At 37.7% G+C, this 25,424-nt stretch overlaps 3 protein-coding genes across 3 annotated transcripts; 2 read left to right on the top strand and 1 right to left on the bottom strand.

Annotated features, from left to right (window-relative positions):
* Nucleotides 1-15,946: 15,946 nt before the first annotated feature.
* LOC126790802 (high affinity nitrate transporter 2.5) lies at nucleotides 15,947-18,204 on the top strand. Its single transcript, XM_050517150.1, has 2 exons — nucleotides 15,947-17,186; nucleotides 17,680-18,204. The coding sequence occupies exons 1-2, from the start codon at nucleotides 16,030-16,032 to the stop codon at nucleotides 18,050-18,052; spliced, it is 1,530 nt and encodes a 509-aa protein (XP_050373107.1). The 5' UTR covers nucleotides 15,947-16,029; the 3' UTR covers nucleotides 18,053-18,204.
* Nucleotides 18,205-18,634: 430 nt separating this feature from the next.
* Nucleotides 18,635-23,094, bottom strand: LOC126790273 (putative disease resistance RPP13-like protein 1). Its single transcript, XM_050516451.1, has 5 exons — nucleotides 22,885-23,094; nucleotides 20,984-22,712; nucleotides 20,001-20,195; nucleotides 19,689-19,764; nucleotides 18,635-19,535 (listed from the first exon to the last, which is right to left on the bottom strand). The coding sequence occupies exons 2-5, from the start codon at nucleotides 22,481-22,483 to the stop codon at nucleotides 19,231-19,233; spliced, it is 2,076 nt and encodes a 691-aa protein (XP_050372408.1). The 5' UTR covers nucleotides 22,484-22,712; nucleotides 22,885-23,094; the 3' UTR covers nucleotides 18,635-19,230.
* A 216-nt stretch (nucleotides 23,095-23,310) lies between these two features.
* LOC126792394 (putative disease resistance RPP13-like protein 1) lies at nucleotides 23,311-24,302 on the top strand. Its single transcript, XM_050518823.1, has 2 exons — nucleotides 23,311-23,638; nucleotides 23,842-24,302. The coding sequence occupies exons 1-2, from the start codon at nucleotides 23,311-23,313 to the stop codon at nucleotides 24,300-24,302; spliced, it is 789 nt and encodes a 262-aa protein (XP_050374780.1).
* Nucleotides 24,303-25,424: the final 1,122 nt, after the last annotated feature.

The following is a 25,424-nucleotide window of genomic DNA, read 5'->3' as shown; positions in this document are numbered from 1 at the left end:
AGTACTGTCTGCTAGTTCAAACAACCATTTAATGACTACAATTTATGGTTTATGTTATTAACTAATGAAAAGACTGAGACATATAAATGGGTTTTGGAGGCATTTTTTGAGTCAATGAAGGGCAAAAAACCAATCGATGTGCTAACAGACGGGGATAATTCAATGTGCAAGGCGATTGAAGAAGTACTTTCAGATTGCCCTCATCGCTTATGTACATGGCATATTGCAAAGAATGCTCGGACAAACTTGCATATTCCTGAAATCTACAAATAGTTTCAAATATGCATGTTTGATGAAACAACTCCATATGGTTTTGAGCAGCGATTGAGTGATATGGTGAATAAATATGGTACTGGTGATAAACTTTGGATGAAGATGATGTATGAAAAATGACATAAATGGGCTGAAGCATTTATCAGTGGGATGTTTTTTGCTCGACTGCGTAGTACCCAACGGTGTGAAGGTATGAACAATTGTGTGAAGGAATATCTGAGGAGTGGAGTGAAATTGTTTGAACTAGTCCCATTACTTGATACATGATTGGGGCGACTTAGAAATAATGTACTTCATGAAGATTTCTTATCAAATAACTCCAGCCATGAAGTTACCACTCAACTGAAACAGTTGGAAGCACATGCATCTACACTTTACACTGATAGCGTATTTTACTTAGTACGCGAGGAGATAGATCATTCTGGAGGTTTATATACAACAAGAATTATGTGATTCCCTACAAGCCGTGTGTACGTCACATCTAGATATAACAAACATGAAGAGAATCTGTGCACAACAGTTTACCACCACTTGGAAAATACTTCTCAAATAGTATGTTCTTGCAAACTTTACGAATGTGAGGGTATTCCATGTTGTCATGCATTTAATATTATGAAGTACGAAAATATGGAAGAGATACATGTGTCTGTGGTGATGAAACGATGGACAAAACTCGCAAAAGCTGACATTCAGTCTACTGTTGTTGAGGACCATATACCTAATGAAGCTCTAAAATTATCAAGTACCTAAATAGCTATACTTAGTTTATTTCAATGTCCAGAATAGAACTGACTAATATTTTTTTAGTCATATAAGATCTATTACATTACTACCACTATAAGATCTCCCAAAATGAGTTTTGTTTTTTTCTTCCAATTGGCTTAGAAGCTTGAACCACATGCATACTTCCATTATTTTATAGTTGGTTTTTTTTTACTATTGTCAATTATGTTAGTAAGTATAGTCCGACTTGACTTTATAATTATTTTTCTTATATATGTAGACACGAAGATTTAAGTAATTTGGGTACCAAGGTATCATACATAGCATCAAAGACAAAGCAGGGCACTTAGTTTCTAAGAAGTGAGCTCATTAAATTAGAGCCGGTATTAGAGGATATTTTGAATCAACAAAAAGAGGTATGTGCGGGTTTGAGCGGTTGTAATAGTACTATAAGAGATCCGATCAAGGTCAGGACCAAAGGTGTGCAGTCAGAAAGCAACAAATGATCTAAGACCAACAAAAAATGCAGTTTGTGCAAGAACTATGAACATATGAGACATGCGTTCCCAAAAAAGATTAGGCAACGTGGTCGAGGTGGACGTGTTAACCGCAGGTAGTAAAAACCAAAGTTTGGATGAACCTTCACTATTAATTTGATGCATAATTTATGTAACAGACTAATAATTTCTGCTTATGATGTTATTTTTGTGGTGATTATAATAAGGGTCATATAACAATTGCAGTTTTTTCTTTCTATTTTTTAATTAAGTTTCAACCATGGCAGTAATGGCGTTACTTTGTTAAATATATATCCATAGTTTATGAAATGATATATTCATCCCTTCCCGGACAAAATCCGTCTTTGAAGAGATTTCAAAAACAGTTCACAAACATCTCTCCTTGTTTGCTTTGAGAAGATTTGTCCTCATTGAGATTGCTCCTCCATGTAGTTAAATGTGCTCATGTCAGTTTTGGAGTTTAAGTAACCATTCAAAAAGATCTTTCCTTTTGAAAAGTCAATATGTAGTTATAGTGATTAATATGACTATTTTAAGTAATATCTGACATTTTTAAGACTGATTTATATACAAATTGTACAAAGTAAATTTGAAACTATGATATGCAAACTACGTATCCACATTCCCTAATCGTATGCAAAACCACATGTGTTTATAATATGCCTATCTGCAATGTTCATTAATATCAATGTTTAGTACTAACTACATATCCTCGATCATGTACATAACATTCCCTAATCGTATGCAAAATCACATGTGTGTATAGGATATGCCTATCTGTAATGTAAATTAATTTCACGATCAACTAATTGCTTCCATTTTAGTCATTTATTAATTTTCTTAGATTTTTCCTTAAGTATTATCCTGATTAACCACATCGTTAGATATTTTTAGATTTTTTATGTATAAATGATAAAAATGATTACTTTAGTGACTATACAATTTACCACAACCATAACAATTGATGTTAAACCTGAAATTTTTGTTAAAAATATTGTAAGTACTCAAACTATAACCAATTTACTAGTTCAAGAACAAGTTTTTCAGTGTGACAACAATTTTGTTGTGGGAGTTATAAATTTATATGTATTTGTCAATAATGAAAATATTACTTTAGTGAGTACACAATTTATTAAAATCACAACTATGAATGTTAAAGTGGTAAATGTTGTTCAAATAGTGGTATATACTCCGTCTATAACAAATTTACTACTTTTGGGACAATTTTACAAGTGCGTCAACCAAGTTGTTGTGACAACTGAAATTTTATATATATATTATCATTAATGAAATGTTTACTTTAATAACTAAGCATCTTACAACAAACACAACAAGTGATGTTAAAACGGTAATTATGTTCTAATTTTATTAATTACTTAAATTGAACTAAGGTACTAATTTGTGGACAATATTACAACAGTGACAACAATTTTGTTTCCAATGCGGTAAATTATTTTATTTTATATCATTAATGTTAGGATACTAAAATGATTGTCCAATTTACCACAATACACAATTATTGATATCAAAACAGTAATGTTTATTCTAGTTGTAGTAATTACTTTTGTAACTACATTATTTACAAGATTATCAACTATTTTACAATTTAAAGATGTTTGTGTTATGAAAATGATAAAACTAATATTAGACTAAAAAAATATACAAGTACTTAATATTGTAAATATGTTTTCAATTTGATAAACATGTTCTCCATCTAATAAAAATTTTCTAATTATGATATTTACATCTTTACTACTCAATTACAACAATCACAATATAAGTGTGATCTTAAGTTGTAATTTAAGTTCTAGTTAGTGTAACTTATTATTTGACAATATAAGTTATATGGTTTTGAACAATTTTTCATATTAAAAATGAAAATGTTGTTAATATGATAAATTTCATTTACACATGTTAATTTTTAATTGGGTAACATATTAACCAATTCAATAGGTTTCCATTTAATTAATTTATTAAAAGAAAAAAAAGGTGAAAATATAGAATACATCTAAGTACCGTAGACGACCGCTTGGTCTTCATATATAAACGTGCGAGCTTCATAACCTCCCACACATACGATCGTTAGTCCTCTTTCGTTTTCCGGAATCCGGATTCAGTAAAAAGTGGTATTGTGCCGAAGGACAAGGGTTATTGTGAAAGCCGAAGGACAAGTTCTCGATCGAGTTTCATCTGGCACAGGATTAAAAATCACGTATAGAGGGTGGATTCTTGCACTGACCATATATAAGTCACTGTGGATAATATCATATATTGCTGAATATTTCTACGACACATTCAGTCTCAAGCTCCACACTACTGAGATATAGCAGCGACTTTTGGGTTAGCCAATATTGTTTCTAGATTGACAGGCCGGAGGGGTTATATCGGATATGATGGCGAGGAGGTTTGGGATGAGGGGGAGGCTGCTATGGACTACTGGACTTTGTGGGTGGTGCAAACTTAAGTAGGGGGTGTGTACTGTTTGATTCTAGGGTGAGTTAGCTATGTGAAGGCTTCTATTGCTGACATGATTTTGTTCTCCTTGTGGGCTTACATTTGGAGTGGTTCCGTCTATTTCCAGAAGATACATAGATAATTTTTCCATTGAATTTATGTGACTAGTATTTGTGTATTGATGTCTCAGTATGATGATTGATACACCACGTACTGACCCTAATACATTTCCCGCCCGCAATGGGGTGGAATGCTGAGTGGTGCATCATCCAAAAACAGGGCCACTGAAGAAGAGTTCTACTTGTCCGAATGGAATTCAGTGGAACAGGCCGGAGAAAGGTTTTCATCGCGCAAGCGAGCGCGACAACTCTGCTGAGAACAGCAGAAGCGAAAGGGTAAAATCAGGACCTCTGATGAGGTTCCACCTGCAGTTCATGTTTAACTAGCTAGTACTATTGTAAAATATGATTTTCCATTGACTTTCTAATTACAAGTATTCAGATTATATAGCAGCAACTATGCTAAATTAGTGCTACTGTTACACCGATTGTAACAAAAAATAATAATTAGTGCTACTGTTACAATGAGAAAATAAAGAGCAATTACACCAAATCAGAACTGATATGCATTCACATCAAATCTACAATATAGCCTGAACTGATCCTATGTCAAGGCTTGATTCCAGTTGATGATTTATGATATACAACAACTGTTGGAAGCAGCTGAAAGCTTTCAACCAAGACCTAGCTAGCTAGCTCCAAATTACAACAGACCGGTAGACTTGAACCTTGTTCCTACATGACCCGATCATGACTCCATTTACAAGCCTCACGAATAATTTCATTACCCTCACGAGCAAGATCAAGTCCCTCATTACGAGCTTGTACACATGCTTCTAGAGCTACTCGATTAACTATGTCACCTAATGAACACATGGAGCCATCTTTTTATCTTTCTATCAAGAAAAAATATGGTAGATTAGCGGATATTTATATCAGTTAATGAAAGAGACCAATGCAAAATAATGCATGAATAGAAGTAATGGACCTCTCTTTAGTAGAAGTAATTCTTTCTTATAAAGATCCCATTTCGGTACTATGGGATAATGGGGCTGAGATGCTTGTAGCATTTCAATTGTTTGATACAAAAATGACTGTATTTCAGGAGTTTGGGGCATTTTTTTCATGGCATCAATTTGATCACATAACATTATCCTACTAAACTTTAGTCATCATCGAATGAGAATGAAAATCATTGGGAAAAAATCGAACCAAAATATATAGTTATAACACTACAAAAAGATATTAACAAATGACACAAACAATGTGACACAAATGTGGCTTTTAGTGATGTGATCATTTCAAAATCACTACAAAAAAATATTAACAAATGATACAAACAATGCGACACAAATGTAGCATTTAGTGATGTGGTCATTTCAAAATCATTCATACAGTCACATATCTCATATAAATGTGACTTTTAAATTATAATAATAATAATAATTATAATTAAAAAATCACATTTATATAAATTGTGTGTTTTTTTTATGACCACATCACTAAATGTCACATTTATTTTGTCTCATTTGTTCGTATTTTTTTGTATTGGAAAGAACTGGTGAGAGAGAAATCTTCATCATACTAGTTTTGGATATCCCACGACTGACCAGCAAAATTCTTGTTGTCAGATCCGGAGCACAGATGGGCGCTCCACGCACGGATAGCTGGCAGTATTGCAAGCACCCTTTAAATTCAATCATACACCAATTTCAATCTTATATACACAAAACCTAAAACAAAAAATAAAAAAAGACATGATTACTTATCTTCTTTTGAAAAAATTAACGTATGACACTTTGACCTATGATATAAAGGTAGGAATCTGATAATTAACTAAATATAAGGTTGTTGATTGTTTGTAGAAAGTCCGCTGTTGTTCTAATTGTGGAAACATAATTTTCAAACACTTAATCATCAAACTTTTATTGGATCGCTAATATAGTGATGTATATGTCTCTCGAAGCGATTCAATTTGTATATGTAATGATTATGTGTCATACTATTGTTATTTCCTCCTGTAGAAGATTTTCACTTTGTTTGATTCGTTGATAGTTGTGTTTTTATCATATATATCTTGTTTTGTTTCAGGATGAAATAATTGTGTATTATTGAATGATATGTGGGTCTATATATAGGCATTACAAAACCACAATCCCGTAGGATTTGGAGTCCTAATATATTACGGAGATGCTAATCTATCTCCTAACAGGAAACCTATTAGGCTAAGACACACAAGGGTAGAATAATAATTCTCCCGGAACACTCCCTTGTGTCGCATGCCTAGGTTGCATGGTGCACACATCGTTGCCTCGGTAAAAACCTTGTCAAGCAAAATAAAAACCTCTTAGATAAAAACAAAAGCTTGATCGAAGGGAAAAAGAGCACAATGCACCGTCTACATTTCATAGCATCTTGTGAGGTAGACTCCCCCTAAAGTCTACGAAACAACTCCCCCTGACTAGTGCCATAATCATGGAATACAAAGAACAAGGTATACAACGTTCATTACATGCTTCTCAAACGTAGTCTTGGGCTAATGATTAATCATTAATCTAGCCACACATTCTTAGATCATACATGCTATACTTAGCCAAACATATATCTTAGGAAACAAGATTGTATAACAACTCAAAACAAGAGTTTGCAATGAAAATCAGATTCTCGGGTAGAATGACCTTCACTCACTTAAACGGCCATAACTTCTTCGTCATAATAAGTATCAGCGAACCGTAAAATGTTCTGAAAAATAGGCACCCGTGGATTTCCAGTGACATAAGGTTCATAACCTAATCCGATCGGAGCAGTTCACAATGCTCTGTCGAAGTTGACTGACTTGCAAATTTCCGGACAGAACTGTCCTACTTTGCTAAAACGGCCATAACTTACTCAATATGATAGCTATGAACAAATGGTTGGTACCTCTGGAAAGTAGACACATAGAACCTTCCAACGGTACTAATTTGACCATATTTCATTGAGCGAACTGTCCTGTAGGTCTCGTTGAAGTTGACCTACGAAACTGGACAGATTCTGATTTGTCACATTCAATGTGCCTTTCGCAAAAAGAATGGGGGAATGGACCAATGAAGGACTCATTTTGGTCCGAAGCGGAACCATACGTATCCTTTACAACTGCTATACCAAGGCGTATGTTGATGTTGCTGGAGCTGCTGGCGGCATTGGTGTGGATAGGATTTGTGTTGGTTCACTAAGTGTAGAACTAAACCCATGTCAAAGAAGCAATGCAAGTCCAATGACGATGCATAGGCGCATAGTTAATCACGTCATAATGAAAGAAATAGTGTCCCAACAACACTAACATGTATGAATGTATAGCTCACTGAATCTCTTCATCATCTATACTTAGACGGAATAGAGAATCAAGAATTAGCTTTCATATGAACACATATGAGTATGAGTTCTTGCAACCGATTGTACTACGTTCTCTCGAATGTCGCAATCTGATTACATAAGCTCTCCGTGGTCTGGAGGCATTTAAAGTCCCTCGGGCACTCTCATATATGCGTCAAGATCCCTTTACAGATATTCTATGACCACTATCATATGCTGCAAATCAGTATTCATGGACACTACTACTGATCAAGTAGCGGAAAGCAATTATGTCCATAACGAGAGAATATAACTCATCGTAGTCAATACTAGGATAATGAGACAATGTTTGCACCATAAGTCCTGCATATATCGCATGACTTCATCTTTCTCATTACACTTACGAACAACGACCAACATAACAAGTCTAGTTCAGCCTGTATTGATTCTTTCCACTTCGGTCAAGTTGCTCATCGTTGATACTTTACAACGGAATAACAGCATAAGCGAATACATCATCAATCATGGGAGATCAATCCATTAAACACATGCGCGCGCAGTATACGATCAATTTGTGAGAATTCTATTCTTCTCTAACATCAACAAAAGGAGTCTGTAGCGTCCCATAGAAACTTAGTTAATACACATGTTTAGAGAATATCTCTTGATGATGGGGGAAATACTTGTGCCTACGCACTTCGCTTCTTTCTGGTTTTGATTCCAGAGAATAATGGTCTCCCCCTCATCTAGGCAGGATCCAAGACCGAAGCTATGACCCTTACTAGTCCATCTTTGCATTTGCCGCCCTTGTTTTGTGGTGCAATACCACGGGCGCTGACAACACCACAACGTACGATGGTGCCATCGCCGGCTTCCTTCCCACTGTCATGGATGGTGCCAACGGTGCTAGGACCAGGTCATATGAAATTCTCTCATATTCTGAGAGTTCCAACCTTACCGGCACATCACATCATTTATGTGCGATCTCGTCACTTTTGCAATATCAGTAAAGTCATTGAGCATCGAATCTTTGACTTTCTAGAGGTAGATAATGCGTTGCACATTTACTCACTTTGAGTAGTGCGGGATCTTAATGAGACATAGTGCCACACCACGTCAATTTCTGGCGTTAAAACCGGAATGGGAGCATTCCATATCTCCCCCTAACGACGGGAAGTATGTCTCATCAAAGTGACCGTCTGCTAATATCGCAGGATAGAGATCAACGGTTGTAGATTGGAAATAGCGGACAAGTGTTGGTGATTCATAAATCATAACTAACCAGGATACTTAATCGTTTTAAGTAGACCCATTGAGATAACTACAATAGAGGCACATAAACAACTTTAACCAAATAGGCGTTTAATGAAAAGAACGTTGGGATCGTATCCAGTAACCATCTGGTACGCACTAAACGCTTGGCAAGTTGTGGGTCTGAAACGAATAAGTGTCGTTGCATGCAACATCATTACATATCCCCATGCAAAAATCGGCAGGTTAGTACCCATAATCAAGTCCGAGCTCTGCTAGATCGTGCAGTGAATGAACATGAGGAATAATATGTTCAACGACGATCCCAGTAGACATGCAAAACGAAATCATCAAAGTCGTGGGGGTGAACTCTCCAACGGTATCCATTCAAATATATTTGAGAGGATAGGAAAGGTGGTGAGCCCTTAGGATCATGATTATAGCTAAAAACTTTAGCAAATGCAGTGTTTCTTGTGGATAGCAAAGCGACGTGTGACCAACGCGTCGATGCTCTTAACCTATACCATAAAAATACCGAAAAATGTCCGTATTCAGTTGGATAGGGTCCACTAATGTCACCTTAAATACTTCGTAAGAATGAAATGTTCTCGGTTGGAGCCTTAGCAAATAAGGACTTCCTTGAAATCTAGCAAAAGAATAAGCTTTGCAAAATGAGCGATGGGCATCAGAGATTGCCATATAGGCATTAGAAAACACGGGAGGCATTACAAGCTCCTGTGAAGGATGGGATGCCGCCATCGACGGCTTAAATGCCATAGAGCCACCGAGAAGGGTAGGCTCGGCCTCATCGTGCATGGCACGGATAGGCACGGCCTCACCGTGTGGAGCACAGGTGAGGTGATCCTCCAATCGCTTCATGAACATGAAAAATAAATGATCATGTGAATTGTAAACAACTCGAATCATCAGATCTTGTTCAAAATGACCCAAAAAAATGATCATGTCAAAACTGAGGAGACAGCAAAACCAAACCCATGATTCAAAGAATCTTGAGTTACATAAAGCTACTGCTGCAGGCAAGCAAAACTATGTCCACATGCTAACAAAGCTACTGTCTAAGCTTGAAAAAGCTACTGTCAATGAAATTTGACAGATTTATTCCTATATATTCTTAACACAAATATCAAGATGAAAATCAATCATTGGCATATATGGCCTTTTAAAACTTAGCAAGACACGAAGATATAAAACACAATCTCCGCACGAGATCAGTAAAACAACTACCTGCGCCATAGGACAGTGTGGGTGGTTACGCAATTAGCAAGACACTCGATTTCACGGCGAGACATTCTCAAAATGAAGATTAAGAGAGTCAATGACGCGGTGAACTTCTCTAGACAATACGCCATAGGATATTGTAAGAGGGGGATTGAAACAAATGTGCAATCCCATCGAGTGTATCACATGGCAATAGAACTACATTCTTCAACTTAAGAGTTAGAAAAACATGGTATTGAAGCAGTTGAATACCAAACAATTTGGGTGGTAAAAACCATCCAATTGGTGCGGGTGGTCACCAATAATAATAAAATCGTTTGAGCTATGAAACGACTTGGAGAAAACCGAAAAATAACCGGAAAACCATGTCAAAATAACTCAAAACCGGATGAGATTTAGACTAGGAAAACGTGGCAGCAAGGACCGTTGAAATATACCGGAAAAATGACGAGAAACGACGAAAAAATCGTCGGAAAAACTCGCCGGCGGCAACGATTGCAGGGAAACTGACCGGTATGGAGGCCAGAAATTCAGGTCCGACAGGGGACGCCGTCAGGAACCGGATGACGGTGCCGGAAACGCCGGAATATGGCCGGAAGGCGGCGAATACGCCGGAAAACGTTCCGGAAACGCCGGAACAGTAACCGGGGAAAACGACGTCAATTTTGACGTTCCAAGGTCCGTTTTCTAAATTTCAAGGTCCAAAATCACAATGTAGTGCTATTGGGTCCTATGTAACCCAAAAACAGCCAATTTAAAAACCACGTGAGTTACAAACGTTGACCATGCATGCTAAGCCAATGCAAATAAAATTCTCACGAGTTAATCTTGTAAACAAGAAATACGAGAAATTTTATAGAATATGCCCATATTTAATACAACACAACCAAACTTCCAATTCCAATAGACGACTTAAGCTAAAGTCGAGCAAGAAACATGGCAATGCCAACGTCATACTTGAAAAATAGTAAGCAGAAAACATAGTCAAAATAGATTGACTAATCAAAAGTCCGTAGCAACAAAATCTTGCATATCGGATCGGGCGGAGCCTTAGCCTGAGGCTAAAAAATGTTTTCTTACTTGAGAATGGAAGAATGTTACTTTTCCATCTCCAAAATTCCCTCAAGAAATAGATACAGGTGCCAAAAATGGCATGCGTTTCTTGGATGTGGAGTATGTATCAAGGTTAACTCTGATAATACAACGTCATAGACGTTCATTAAATTACTTGAAGTGTGTCCCATAGAATTCGTTATTTTTGGGATCTTTTATCAGCAAATAGTGCTGCTTCAGAGTAATGAATTTTGACTCAAATAAATGAGTACGTAGACCTTGGGATTATCGTTTATAGACATGAGTTTAAGAAAACTCAAACATTCAAATAACAGTCGCGATGGCGACGCATCCATGAGAAACGAGGGTTGTATTAGTTTCGAATAATCGAAATATTCAAGTATGTAACCGGAATTAGAAGGGTTGTGATGTATATGGTCACAAAATAATCGATGCATATCGGCGATTCTCATGATCGCACCCAAAACAGCGGTGTACTCAGACAACCAAACGAAATCGATTTCTTCCCTTTAAATAATAACGTGACTCCCCCAGGACCGTCACACGAAAAACGTCGACCAAGAGGGGAATCATATCCCTCTTTGGTCTCATCGGCGTTATAAGAAAGGCCGGAAAAGAAGACAGGAAAAAGGCTAATAGCGCCCGATAATTTATATATATATATATATATATGTTCAAAAGCAGCAACTTTAAGAAAAACATACTTGTTGGTCTGCTAAATAGACCGCATATAATTAAAGTGCTCTGTAAATCGATCGTCATGCATGAAGTTGCTTGATGAATTCCTTTTCGATCTTCGTCAGATGACATAAAAATCTTGGGAGGATACGATCGAAATCGTATGTAGATGACAAAAGTATCGTCCATCTCGACATGAATGTCATCACCATAGTACGACGAGCAATGATTTTACCTATACGAGCACGTGAAATATCGTTATAAATAAAAACATTTAAATAATGAAATAGGAAAAAGGAAAAGAAAATATAGTATGAAGCCCAAAGGGCTATTGTGCTCGGCAGGCCATATGCCCAAAAGGGTAGAGAAGTCGGGAGTAGCTTCTCTTGAGCGAAAAGTTTGCTTGTGCAGTTTGCGTTTCTTGGGTGGATATACATTATTGCCAATTCATTATTGTCCGTCTCTTTCTCAACACCACGTTACGTGTGGGGGCTTCGTATGTGCATAGAAACAAATAGTTTGGATTTGAGGATGAACTTTTTTTGGTGCTATTGACTGTTAGTCGTCAAGACTATTAGTCCAGAACATTGTGCTAATGGCACGGTCGTTTCATCTGGCAAAGAATCGACGAGATATATTTTGTTATCCATTAAGTGTAAGAATGAGAATCTGAAAATAAATAAGAGTGCAGACACGTGTACAAATAAAATGTGATTTATTGATAATCAAGCGCGATGTTACAATCTTTGTGAACTCCTCTGATTCTATCTCCGTATGTAACTTAGTTAAAGGGTGACGTGCACTCTCTGTTTGAAATATCGGCGATATCGCCGATATATCGCTGATATTTCGAATCTGATACGATAAGAGCATATCGGTCAACGCAAAAATGATGGTCAACGGTCAAATATCGGTCAAACTTTGATTTTTTTATTATTTTTTCATTTTTTGTTTAATTTTTTAATATTTATTTACTCTCTTTTTTTGAAAAACTTATTTTTTTTTTTCATTTTTTCATATCTATTTTTAATTTATATAAATTTTAAATATATATGATGAATTTCAAGTCTAAATAATCATTCTTAAATACCTATTTTTATTATTAGATGTCGTTTGTGTATTTTAATTGTCATTAAATCAAGTATTTATTTTCTTTAGTTTACTTAGTACCGTTTTTTTAGGTTATTTGGTACATATTGAAGTATAATTTTATAAATTTTATTGAAAATAAGCAAATCCGATAAAACCGATATATCCCTCGATATATCGTTTTACCTCTCGACCGATACGATGCCGAAAACGATATTTAGACCATTGCGTGCACTTGATCTTGAGAATTTGAGTTTGATTTGGATTTGGATTTGGATTTGATGAAGAACGAACGATTTGGTAGCTTGATGATTCTTCGTGGACTTGAGTTCGGATTTGGACTTGATGAAGAACGATCGATTTGACAGCTTGATGATTCTTCGTGGACTTGGGAGACTTCAAGATTTCTTGTGAGTGATATTGCTCAAGTGATTTTCTCTCTTCTTCTCAAGTCTCATTCTCTTCATGTTGGAAGGGATATTTATAGTGTCAATGCTTCTATTTTATAGAATATTTTAACGACACTAAAATAATAAATTTATTTAATTGTATAATTAAATCAATATGTATTTTCTGATTAATTTAAAATTAGTTATTCTCATAACTAAATTAAGCAGAAAATAATTGAGTTAATTATAACCGGTAAGGAATTTATTAATCTAATCAAATGTCCGATTACCATTTCAAATCGTCAATGACATTCATTTTTTCGATTTAAATCGGAATCACGTAGCTTCGATTACGATCATACGTTTATGTGCTGATACGAGTTTTATTCAGATCCACACTAACTTTGTTGATTTTTGGACCACGTATGCAATTTTGTCGGGCTCTTAGTCGATTTAATCATTTAATGAAGATGATTTATTTTATTAAATTTCATGTGTCTACAACTTCATATATACACCTCTCCGTTAAATATGCCGCAATTCAGGCAGAAATCACAAGCAATTGAAGCAAATCAGATGAGCCTCACTAGACGCCGGATGTTTGTGGAATATCCAATCAACCGGGTTGGCAAGCTATTTCAATTAGCATTCTTAAATCTCTAGTGCTCATATTGATCGATCGGTCGACTTCAAGTAATGCTTGGTTAGAGAGGAAAAACTAGCATGCTGAGATGAGATTCAAGTGGCTAGCTTTTCATTCTTATTAAGCATGCAAATTTAACCGTACATCCCTCCCTAATTTTCGTACGTAACGTCGAAAGTTGGAGAAACCTACTATGTATGCATGACCTTAATTATTTTCTATCTGGTAGTGTTTACCTTTTTATATATCTTCCAAATCTTAGTATTGTTTACTGTTGGTGGATCGATCATGATTTAAGTGACATTTGATCGATCCGTTCGTTCTTAATTGTGTTAATTTTTTATGCGTGTCTCTTGAAATCGCATTAACGCCTTATCGATCACTTGCAAACCCTAGATGGCCAGTGATAAACTGGTTATCGATTCTTCATAGAATTAGAGCAGTACGTGTGATATACAGTATTCCGCAAACTGGAGTTGCCCTGTTCATGATACACCATCCAGAGAAAGTACCAGTTGTCTACCAAGTACCAATAAGCAAGTTACTTAAACGGACCGAATATGATATAGATTACGGTAATAATTGCGGTAGTGGTAAATGTTGCAAATTAAAGCAAATTCACCTTAAAAACGGTCTCACTAACATACCTACAAAATTTCCAGTCAACAATTAGGGTTAAATGGAATGGTGATTATGGCATCCACTTTGAGCATTGAGGGTTTTTTTTTGTTCTGAATGAAGAGAATTAGACCTCACAGATATTTGGTATTTTCAACCCCAGTAAGTTTAAGCACCCAGCAGTCATTTCGGAATATTCATGTTCTTGTGTTGAGGGAACCCCGAATGGTTGACTTGGGATATTCCTGCGCGCAAAGAATCAGGCACACTCATGTGGCTTAACCCGTGTGTATATCGAGAAGCCAAATAGAGGACTCATCATATGAAAATGATTCTTATGTCTGATAGTCGTAAGCAGATACATTTCTTAATTTTGCTTAGCGTTACCAGATTCTTAAGTTCCGTACGCCTCTCGTTAGATATTCTTTCTTACTAAGTTACTAATACATGAATGTCAACTTGTTTAAATGTACGTCCAATAATAATATGTAATTATGTAGCGAGTGGTTAGAAAGTTACTATCTATCCAACTTTTCATAAATTAGCGTAGCTATGATATATAAGGTTGGATCACTATGATGCATGTGATATCGATCTAAAAAAGTGTGAGGTGGTATGGCTAGTGATGTTGGTATCTAAGTTTCAAAACTTTGGATCATTTGTGTCCCTATCGTGCCACACTGATTTCATGGATTGTTTCAATACCGATTGAGTTTCCTCTCTTTCATATTCACGGACAAACTGATTGCTTTTTTGTTTGAATGGGACGTGCTGATTTCATTAATTATGTAAATTTGATTGATTCTTTTTCAATTCATATGTATAGACATTAATTTCATTGATTATTTAGATGGTGATTGAGTTTCTTTTCATTCATACAAACAGACGTGCTGACTTCGTTAATTATTTTCTTGATTGAGTTTCTATTCATTAACAATATACTAACGGACACACATATTATCCTAATCGAATCTCATTTCGTTATACATACATAACTGCTGACTTGATAGATCAAGCCTGATTCAAGCTTCCCTCAGTTCCCTGTATCTAACAACCCCTCCAAGCCTCCAGGTCAATGCTCGAATCCCCAACTTATTGTCTTATTATTCCCTTATATTCCAATGTCTCTAGCGTACGTGAACTAGTTCATAGTTTCATATATACCACCAAATCAGAATGTTACGAGTTAATCTATTATACATTAATGTATGTTATACATCTTACATCAAATGATTGACAACTGATATTATTTTTCTGACCCCACTCACAAAACAATATTAACCGTCGAATGTGAGATGTATAGCATACATTGATGTATACTATACTAGAATTTTTTTTCGGAACGTTACGATCAAATTTAACTCCATTCAAATACACTTCCTCACAACTACTACTACCTCCCACGTCAACTCCCTCTTGATCCTTCAGCCGCAGTGAAGGGTTGGGACTCGGCGGTCGACTTACACAGACTCGTCATCTCTGCCTCTCCGAACTTACACAAGGTCATTCGCGTTTGTCGAAACCGCTATTTTTAACTCTACGCCAAACTCCATAAATACCTAGCCAAGTTCATTTTGTATGCATCTTCAGTAAGGCATATATCGGCCCACTTTTGTCACTGACTCACTGAGTACAGAGCTAGCTACATAAGTCTTCTTCTTCTTCTTCTTCTTCAAACCAAAAGGGAGATGGAAGTTGAAGCAGGCACTACAGTGATGGAGTCCAATCCACAGCCCCAGAAGTTTGCTCTGCCTGTGGACTCAGACCACAAGGCCACAGAGTTCTGGCTCTTCTCATTTGCCAAGCCTCACATGCGAGCATTTCACTTGTCTTGGTTCTCCTTCTTCCTCTGTTTCGTGTCTACTTTCGCCGCACCTCCTCTAATGCCTATTATCAGGGACAACCTCAACCTCACCGCCACAGACATCGGGAATGCCGGAATAGCCTCCGTCTCCGGCGCAGTCTTCGCCAGGCTCGCCATGGGAACCGCCTGCGACTTGTTCGGCCCCCGCCTCGCCTCCGCTTGCCTTATTCTCTTGACGGCGCCGGCTGTGTTCTTGTTCTCCATGGCCTCCTCTCCCATTTCTTTTCTCCTCTTGCGTTTCTTCGTGGGATTCTCTCTGGCCACCTTCGTCTCCACCCAGTTCTGGATGAGCTCCATGTTCTCCGCCACCGTCGTCGGCACCGCCAACGGAGTCGCCGGCGGTTGGGGCAACTTGGGAGGCGGTGCAACACAGCTGATCATGCCACTTGTGTTTGGCCTTATCCGTGACATTGGTGCAACCAAGTTCTTCGCTTGGAGAATTGCTTTCCAAATCCCTGCTCTGTTTCAGATGCTTTCAGCATTCGCAATTCTTCTGTTCGGGCAGGACTTGCCGGACGGCAACTACTACCGGTTGGAGAAGTCCGGTGACAAACCCAAAGACAAGTTCGCGAATGTGCTCTGGCATGGAATTACAAATTACAGAGGGTGGATTCTGGCATTGACTTATGGCTATTGCTTTGGAGTTGAGCTCACTGTGGATAATATTATAGCAGAGTACTTCTACGACAGATTCAATCTGAAACTTCACACCGCCGGGATCATTGCGGCGACTTTCGGATTGGCTAACATTGTTTCCAGGCCTGGAGGTGGGATTCTTTCCGATGTGGTTTCGAAGAGGTTTGGGATGAGAGGGAGGCTGTGGACTTTGTTTCTGGTTCAGATGTTTGGGGGTGTTTTGTGTGTGATTCTGGGGCAGGTTAGCTCTTTGAGTGGTTCTGTTGTCGTCATGATTTTGTTCTCCTTGTTCTGCCAAGGTGCTTGTGGCCTTACCTTTGGGGTGGTTCCTTTTGTTTCCAGAAGGTATGTTTCTTACCAAAGCTTTCATCTCTATAATTTAATTAATTAGCATTGGATTTCTTCTACTACTATGATCATTGTTTCAGACACCATTGCTAAGTTCTTTCTTGGGTTCATGTGTTCATTCGCCCATGGAAAACTGCTGAGATTTTTATTGTTGGAATGTCATTTTCAATTAAACATTAAAGCCTGGAAGTCCCATCAGCTGGGAAGTTTGACTGTTGGAAAGTGTAGAATTATGCGACTGATCAAACTTATTACTCATTAGTCTTCCAGAAAATCAAAGTTTTGAAAAGTACAAGATTATGACAGTAAAGCATTGAACATGTTATAATGTAATAAAAAGCATGTGTAACAGTTTCAATATTGTAGTTGTTCATTCATTTTCATCTTGTGTGAAAACTTTGACCAATTCATTGATATCTCTATGATAAGATTGTCATCACTCACTTTCAAGCCTAGTTAATTACATTTTTTTATCTCCCCCCTTTTCCAGGTCATTGGGCCTTATCTCTGGTATGACAGGAGGTGGTGGGAATGTGGGTGCAGTTCTGACCCAATTGATATTCTTCAAAGGATCCGAGTACTCCAAAGAGACCGGGATCACTCTAATGGGGATTATGATCATATGTTGCACTCTCCCAATGGCTCTGATACACTTCCCACAATGGGGTGGAATGTTTTTCGGTCCATCATCCGGCAAGGGTTCAACCGAAGAAGACTACTACATGTCTGAATGGAGCACAAAGGAGAAGGAGAAAGGTTATCACTATGCAAGCGTGAAGTTTGCTGAGAATAGCCGGAGCGAAAGAGGAAAACGAGATTCTGTAACCAGGCCGTTTGATGAGGCTTCACCTACACATGTTTAGATTTAACCTCAACTGCGTCAATGTAAACTCTGCAGGTTCTCTTCAGATGATTTATGCTCATACTTTATAGTTGTTGATTTGATAAAGTAATGCATTGTTTTATCTTCAGCAACTCAGCAAAATAATAAGGATTTTTATTTATTTTGTTTTTTCTATTGCCGTATGTAAGAGTGTAAATTGTTAATATATGTTTTTTTTGTTACAAAAATTGGTAATATATGAGTTGAAACTTTGAAGATATGTAGTAAGACGAGAAATTTTTCAGTGCTCCATATCACATGGCGGCCTAGTGGCCATCCACACCAATTAAACAATGACATGCGTACATGTGGAGAACGTGGGCGACTGCATCAATTGTTCTTCCTATCATTCGCGGAATCCTCAGTTCCCGGTTGCGCGTTTTGTTTAGCAATTTCATAATAGTATCATTCAAATAGTATTTAGAGTTTGGTGAACAATAATATACTCGGGTAATTTCGGGTAGTTGGAGAATTTAACAATTTCACTTTTCTTCTGGTTTTATTAATTATTATGGATACCCTAGAACCTATAATAAACTGCTTTATGGAAAAGAGGGTGCCGTCTGTGCAAGAAAGGGAATAGAACATTTGCAACTACTATGATGGAGTGAGACGTGCTAGAATAGTCTGTACATAATAGAATATCAATTCCCCCACAGAGTGTTTCTCACCCTAAAAAATAGTTCATTACGTCCTGGATTTGAGCCACAACAAAAAAGTATGTATGAAACCCTTTAGATCCTCTGCCTCTATGTCTTATCGCTTGGATCATATATGTGATGATGTCCGTTTGGAAACGATCAAGCAAGCCCTTAATTAGCAGATGCAACAGGTTCTATTGCATCCCAAACGCAATAAAGGATTAAGAATGGAATTTCCTTTCCCAACCCTCCAATTCAGTGAATCAGACGACACGGGTTCGAAAGGACTATTACTGCAGCCAGTAAGGTAGTCATCAGTGTTCTGTTTGAATAGTACACTTTGAGAAGCTCTTCATCTTCTAGATATTTCGCCTTCTTACCCTCTTTTGCTGATCCTAACAAAGCATTTCAGCCCTTAGTCCCCCTACTGTACAATATGGCTTCTCTTAGAACAATATCAAAATCATCGATCTGACCCATTATTCAACTTGGCTTCAATCTTTTCTAACCCTTTAGATTAGCAGATGACACAGCTATTGGGGTTCTCATCCGTATGTATTCTATAACCCGTACCATTTGGGTTGTATGAAGCGCAGAGAGTGACATGCTCAACCGGTTCATCTTTGGGATCTTTCTTCTTCTCATCGCCCTTTTTGGGTTCCTCTTTCTTTTGCCCTTCCTCCTTTTTCTTCTTCGCTGGTCCTACCGACAATATCACAGCGTGGCAGAGCTTCCTCAACTTAGTCAACAAGTGTACTATATCAATATTACCTACCACCGTCAGCTTCTTGTCTTTCATGTCCATGGAAATCGAATCTACCCCTGAATTTTCATTTATTGCCATCACAAAACTAGTTAGCTACACCAGCTACGAGAAGCTAATATCGCCTGATCTTAAAGCACATCAGACTTTCTTAAGTATCAGGTTAATTCGATCATTGATGAGAAAGAGAGTATGTGCAGTAGTACATATACCATAGATCCTTGAGACTGTCTTCATGACTTCCCTCTTGGACTTGTCATCGTGTATGTCCAACTCGAACACAACTTTCTGTCATGAAACAGGATGAAAGAATTGTTAGAACACACTGTCATGCAACAACTGAAATTTTATAAATCTTTTGGTGGAGGGTACCACTGGTTTACATAAGGGTTATTTTGCAGAAAATAGATCATAACGTACTCTACCCAAAAACCCCTGATCATGAACTTAAATTCATGTAAAAGGAAAACGATAAACATAGCTAGAGAAAGAGCTCTGAATTAGAGTAAAATATCTTATAGTACCTGCATTCCCACTGAATATGAAAGATCTGAATCATCTGATGATTTTTTATGTTTCTGAGAGAGCAACTCAAACTCTCTTTCCTGTCGCGTTCCGCAATCCCGTTCATTTGTTGAGATCTGGGTATAGGTTTGCACTTCCGCTGGCATAGCTGAGACCTGAGCTAAGGTCAACGAGTCTGTCATTCCACAGCGTCCCTAGATGATCCACAAATCACACCAGGAACCAAAAGGACTTAATTAACTAAATAAAAAAATTAGTACAAGTCTTTTAATCTCTTCAAGTTCTAGTCTCTGTCTTTATTCCATGATTCTGGCAACCCTTAAATCATTTTTAATCAAACTCATGAGTAAATTTAAATAACCAGTCACACCAAGTGTAAATACAAAAGTTTGATTTTCTGTGCTTTATGGTGTTCAACATCTCACAATAAAACTCACTGCGATCAACTTATTGCAAGTGAGGCTAATTGCAAAGCTTGCTTCTGAGAATTAAACAGAAAATCTATGCCAAGTGAGGTTGAAATTCAGGAAAGCAAGGTATGAATGTGGGCTCTTATCAGCGAGAGAGCAAAATAAGTCAAATGTTAAATTCATACAAATTATTAAATGAAAGGTAGCAACTAAGCAGGTTTTATACAGCAGAATATTTCGAATTTCTTAGCAGACTACACCATTTCAGCTCCTCGTAAATGGTGTATTCCAGCGTTTTACGCAGATGATTGATCAAAATAAGACATAAGAATATTAACAACGTTTCACTGAAAGCTGTAATATTTCAGTGAAAGCACTCACAAACAATAATAATTATCTTTATTTTTTTGGTAAAGGAACAATGATTTAATCTAGTCTATAACTAACAAGTAATAAAAAAACCCATACATCACCCTCAAAGATTACTCCGATTAGCACAGGCAGTACTTCCTTCTTGTTCAAGCATTATTGAAAAGCATTTGAAAAAGAAATGTAAAAATTTTCTCATGTACCTTTATCTCTTCATGATCAAACCATATGGCGGGCACATGACAGAACATGCTCCAGTGTTCAATCTTCAAGCACCAACTTTTCAGTTCATGGCAATTCAATAGCAAGAAAAACTCAAGTGAAGTTGGTAGTCCACCGGTGGGCAACACCATAAGCTTTGGGCAGCACCTGAGCTCCAAGTGCTTGAGAGATTTGAAAAGAAAAGGTTCTGGAAGTGTGACAAGTTCTGGGCAGGAGTCCAGAGTGAGTGTAACAAGAGAAGGTAAGCCACCTACTTGTACATCCTTCCACAGTCTCAAATTGAGCATGATGTCAACTTCTAGTCTCTCAAGTTTAGGAAATGCATGATCAGCTAGGCCTTTTCTGAAGAATTGGTGATTAATTTCTTTCACCTCATTGACCTCTATAATAGAAAGAGACTTAAGAGCTGGTAATTGTCCCATACATGGCAAAAGTTTACAGTTTCTGCATCTGTAGAGAGTAATGGCAACAAGGTCAGTGAAAGAGGGATTGCTAATCCAACTCGGAAGTATGGACCCGCTGTACTGCTGTATTTGCAACTCTTTAAGGCCAGAATGCGGTTGAAGGAATTCTAGTATTTCCTCTTGCTGAGCACACTCAACAAACATCTCACTCCATTGAAGCTCCAACCTGTGAATACGTTTCTTTCCGAACAAGGCAGCTTCTTCAGCTTCTTCTTTGCTTGACACATTTTCGAGCCTTGAAATGTTAAATGACCCGTGAAGATCATTCAAATTTTTCAGCTCCCCAACACGGCACCCATCAGCTCTACCAACAAGAAATGCTGGCAAAATCTGTTTAGTCAAGTTCCCCAAGTGTCCAGGCATGGAATCCAATTGCCGGATGATATCAAGCTCAATATGCCTTAGATTTGACAGCTTCTTCATGCCCTTTGGCAACTGAACAAAGTGTCTGCAACCTCTAAGCTTTATAGTTTGTAAATGGTGAAGAGAATCTATTGATTCAGGTAACCGTGAGATAGGTGTATGAGAGGCATCAATGTATCTTAATGATTTCACATTCCCAAAGGAACTAGGCAATTCAGAAATCGATGTCCCACTCAAATTTAAGGTTTTCAAGAACGTGAAGGTGAAACAAAAATCACGAGGGACGTGTTTCATGGAAGACCCACAACAAGAGAGCATATGCAGTGTGCGCAAATCCTTAAAGTTTTGAAGAATCCCAAAAGGCATCTCATCAAACTCCTCACCAATGAAAGACAAATGTCTAGTCTTTTGAGAGGCGCCATCTAACTTACCATCCACTGCTTTGAAATAATTACCTGAAGAAATGGTGTCCTCCAATAATGAATGCTTGCTAGGATTTACCATGTACAAGAAGTTGCTGGGATCATCTGCCGGAGCCCAGAGCAATGAATCAAAATCCAGAGTGAAATCACATCTAGAAAAGACAAAGAAGCCTTCCTTCACCAAGGAATTGAAATGCTCAGTTGCAGTATCTTCCATTCTCTCACTCTGCATCTCTCTTATAAAGCCTTCAGCTATCCATAACTGAACCAACTCATCTATTCTAAATTCATAACCAGAGGGAAAGAGTGAACAATACAGGAATAACCTTTTCAAATGATGAGGCAAAGTCTCATGCTCATCTTGAACCTGACTAAGCTTTGCATCCACCAGTTTCTGGAAAGAATCCGATAACTCTTGAGTCTCGCCCGGACTTTACATTTCTGAAGTACTCAGCTTAAATCTGCAGGGATAATTCGAAAAGGAAAAAAAACATATAATTGAGACAGTTCGTATTGAATTACAGAAGTGTGAAAGCAAGAAGGTGGGCAGGAATGAGTCGCACAGTCAGATACAATCAATTAGCAAACACAAAAGCAAGACTTCATTACCCAAAAAAAAGCTGAGATCCATACCTTACAGTTTCCGATTGCTCATAATGCAAAGCTTGTTTGGTAGTCTAACCCAACTTTATTCTTTCCAGAGATCAACTACGTCAAGATTCGATTTTGCAAACCAAAAATCGATTCAGTTCAATTTTTGTTGCTACCCATCATCCGAATCTTCCTCTTCTAGGTGAGAATGGGGAGATGGGATTGTTAAAGTCAAACTGCTGAGGTGAGTTGTTCGGCTGAGGATTGATAGGTGAGAATGAGGAGATAGGATTATTAAAGTTAAAGATAGGGGAAAGGCACGAAAGAAGAGCTGCCCAAAGTTGACCACTTGACCTGACACGACACAACTATAGAATAAAGACAAAGCCCAGAGCTTTGCTTCATCTCAGTAAACACTAAACACTAAACACCAACACGCTCATCTTCTTCATTTCTTGGAGATTCGGCATGGCGGAGATAGCATCCCTTGTACTATCGACCGGCATTACGTCGGGAATTCTGCAGGTTGTTATTGACAGAGTCTCGAAATTCGTTGAGCAAAAGAATAACTTGCTCACTGGAGTCGACGACAATCTGAGGAAGTTGAAGAGGACCCTGACGGACATTCAAGCTCGTGTCGACGATTTAGACAAGAAGGGACATTGCATCAACAAGGCAGCGGCAGATTTGCTTGAGCATCTCCAGTATGGTTTTTTGGATGCTGAAGATTTGCTGGACAAGATTGACTTGGGACTTGGAAGATTGGCTTGTTTGGAAGTGGAGGTCAGCAGTCGGAGTAAGGTACATGAATTGATCCCCTTTTATTCTGGCGTACCATCTGAGATTCGAAACATGCAACTGAAACTGGATGAGTTAGTAACAGAACTTGAAAGGTACTCTGCCGCAGAAATCATCCAGTTGAGAGTTAAGAGCGTTCCTAATTCGACTTCTTTGGTTGATGAGTCTTGTGTATTTGGAAGGGATAAAGATAAGTATAAGATCAAAAAATTGGTGTTGACTGTGCAAGAAGAGGGGGCAAATGTTCTGTAATTGCTATAGTGGGGATTGGTGGGATTGGGAAAACAACACTTGCACAACTCGTCTACAATGATGCAGATGTGGATAAGAAATTTGATTTGAAAATGTGGGTGTTTGTTTCTTTAGACTATGGCCTGTACATGATAACAAAATCTGTTCTCGAGTCGGCTACTGGGGGAAAGGATTCTCATCTGTTTAGTTTGAATTGTGTTCAGATTGAATTACAGAAAATATTGAAGGGGAAGAGGTTTTTGCTTGTACTAGATGGTGTCTGTGATGAGAACCTTAGTGATTGGGATCAATTCAGGTTGCCATTTGGGGGTGCAAAGAAGGGGAGCAAGATTATGATGACTACCCGAAGTGAAATCTCTGCCTCAATTGTTGCCTCTACATCTTATCGTTTGGATCCTCTGTGTTGTTGATTTAAAGTCCTTTTTGGAATCTGAAAAGTTTATGTTGTAGACATGTATTTTAATATGGTGTCATTATATATGTTGTATCACTTACTAGATGTCTCTAGAGTCCTTATGTGTCTAGAATTATCCTTTGTTTTATTTAAGAAGTAGCTTAGCTGGTCTCGGAATATCAAGAAAGAGAACAGCCCTGTACAATCTGTTTTTGAGTAGGAAAGTCTCCATTCAGTTCATCTCTGTGTGTATTTTCTGGTTTCTGGTTTGTTCTTCTTCTTTGTTGGCTTATTGATCTTGGGCAAGAGAGATCTGCTACTGTGTTTGTTTCTCTATCTGCTACTGTATCTGTTTTGTTTCATGGTATCAGAGCCTCAAGGGCTGGTAGGTACTGTGTCATTCCCTTGGAGAAGAAGATCAATCAGTGTTTGAAGATTAACCAGTGCTGGTGCAAGAGATGGAGTCCTCGAGTCGGAGTGTCGGCCTTGGCATAGAGCTACTCAACCAATCAAATTACAAGATGTGGAAATCTTGTATGCAATCCTATTTGGTTGGAGAAGAGTTATGGGCTGTTGTTGGTGATAGGAGCATTTTGTGCGACGTTCTTAACATGTTTTTACCTCAATTTGTACTTTGCTTAGCCCTTATTATTGTACTATTGAGTCATTGAGTCGTAGTAAGAGTGTTGTGCGGTATTGGATGTATTTTTGTGCTTACATGAGTTAAAAACGCATAATTGGTCTAGAGTCCTAGTTTGACTAGGAATCCTTGTTAGGTTTTGAAACTAATTATCTCTTACTTATGATTTTATTTTCTTATTTTCAGATTGGATTGAAGAGATAATTAAAAAAAAAGATGGAGCCAAGTCATGCAACAATTAAATAGAAGATGATCATTAAAGGCATAAAACATGGCATGTTTTAGGGAATAAAACATGGCATGTTTTAGGGATTAAAGCATGCCATGTTTTAGGGAATACAACTTTCCATGTTTTAGGGATTAAAGCATGACATTATTATAGGAAGAAAGAAGGAATTTTAAACCCTCCATCTTTCCTCTATATATACATGGTTTCACCTCTCAAATATCATCACTTCTCATTTGCATTCAACAGCCAAACCTCTACCAAAATACTAC

The sequence above is a fragment of the Argentina anserina genome, chromosome 4 (genome assembly GCF_933775445.1).
Source record: "Argentina anserina chromosome 4, drPotAnse1.1, whole genome shotgun sequence".
Taxonomy (NCBI): Eukaryota; Viridiplantae; Streptophyta; class Magnoliopsida; order Rosales; family Rosaceae; genus Argentina; species Argentina anserina.
Note: the sequence above shows the minus strand (reverse complement) of the source record. Positions and strands in the feature narration are given on the sequence as shown.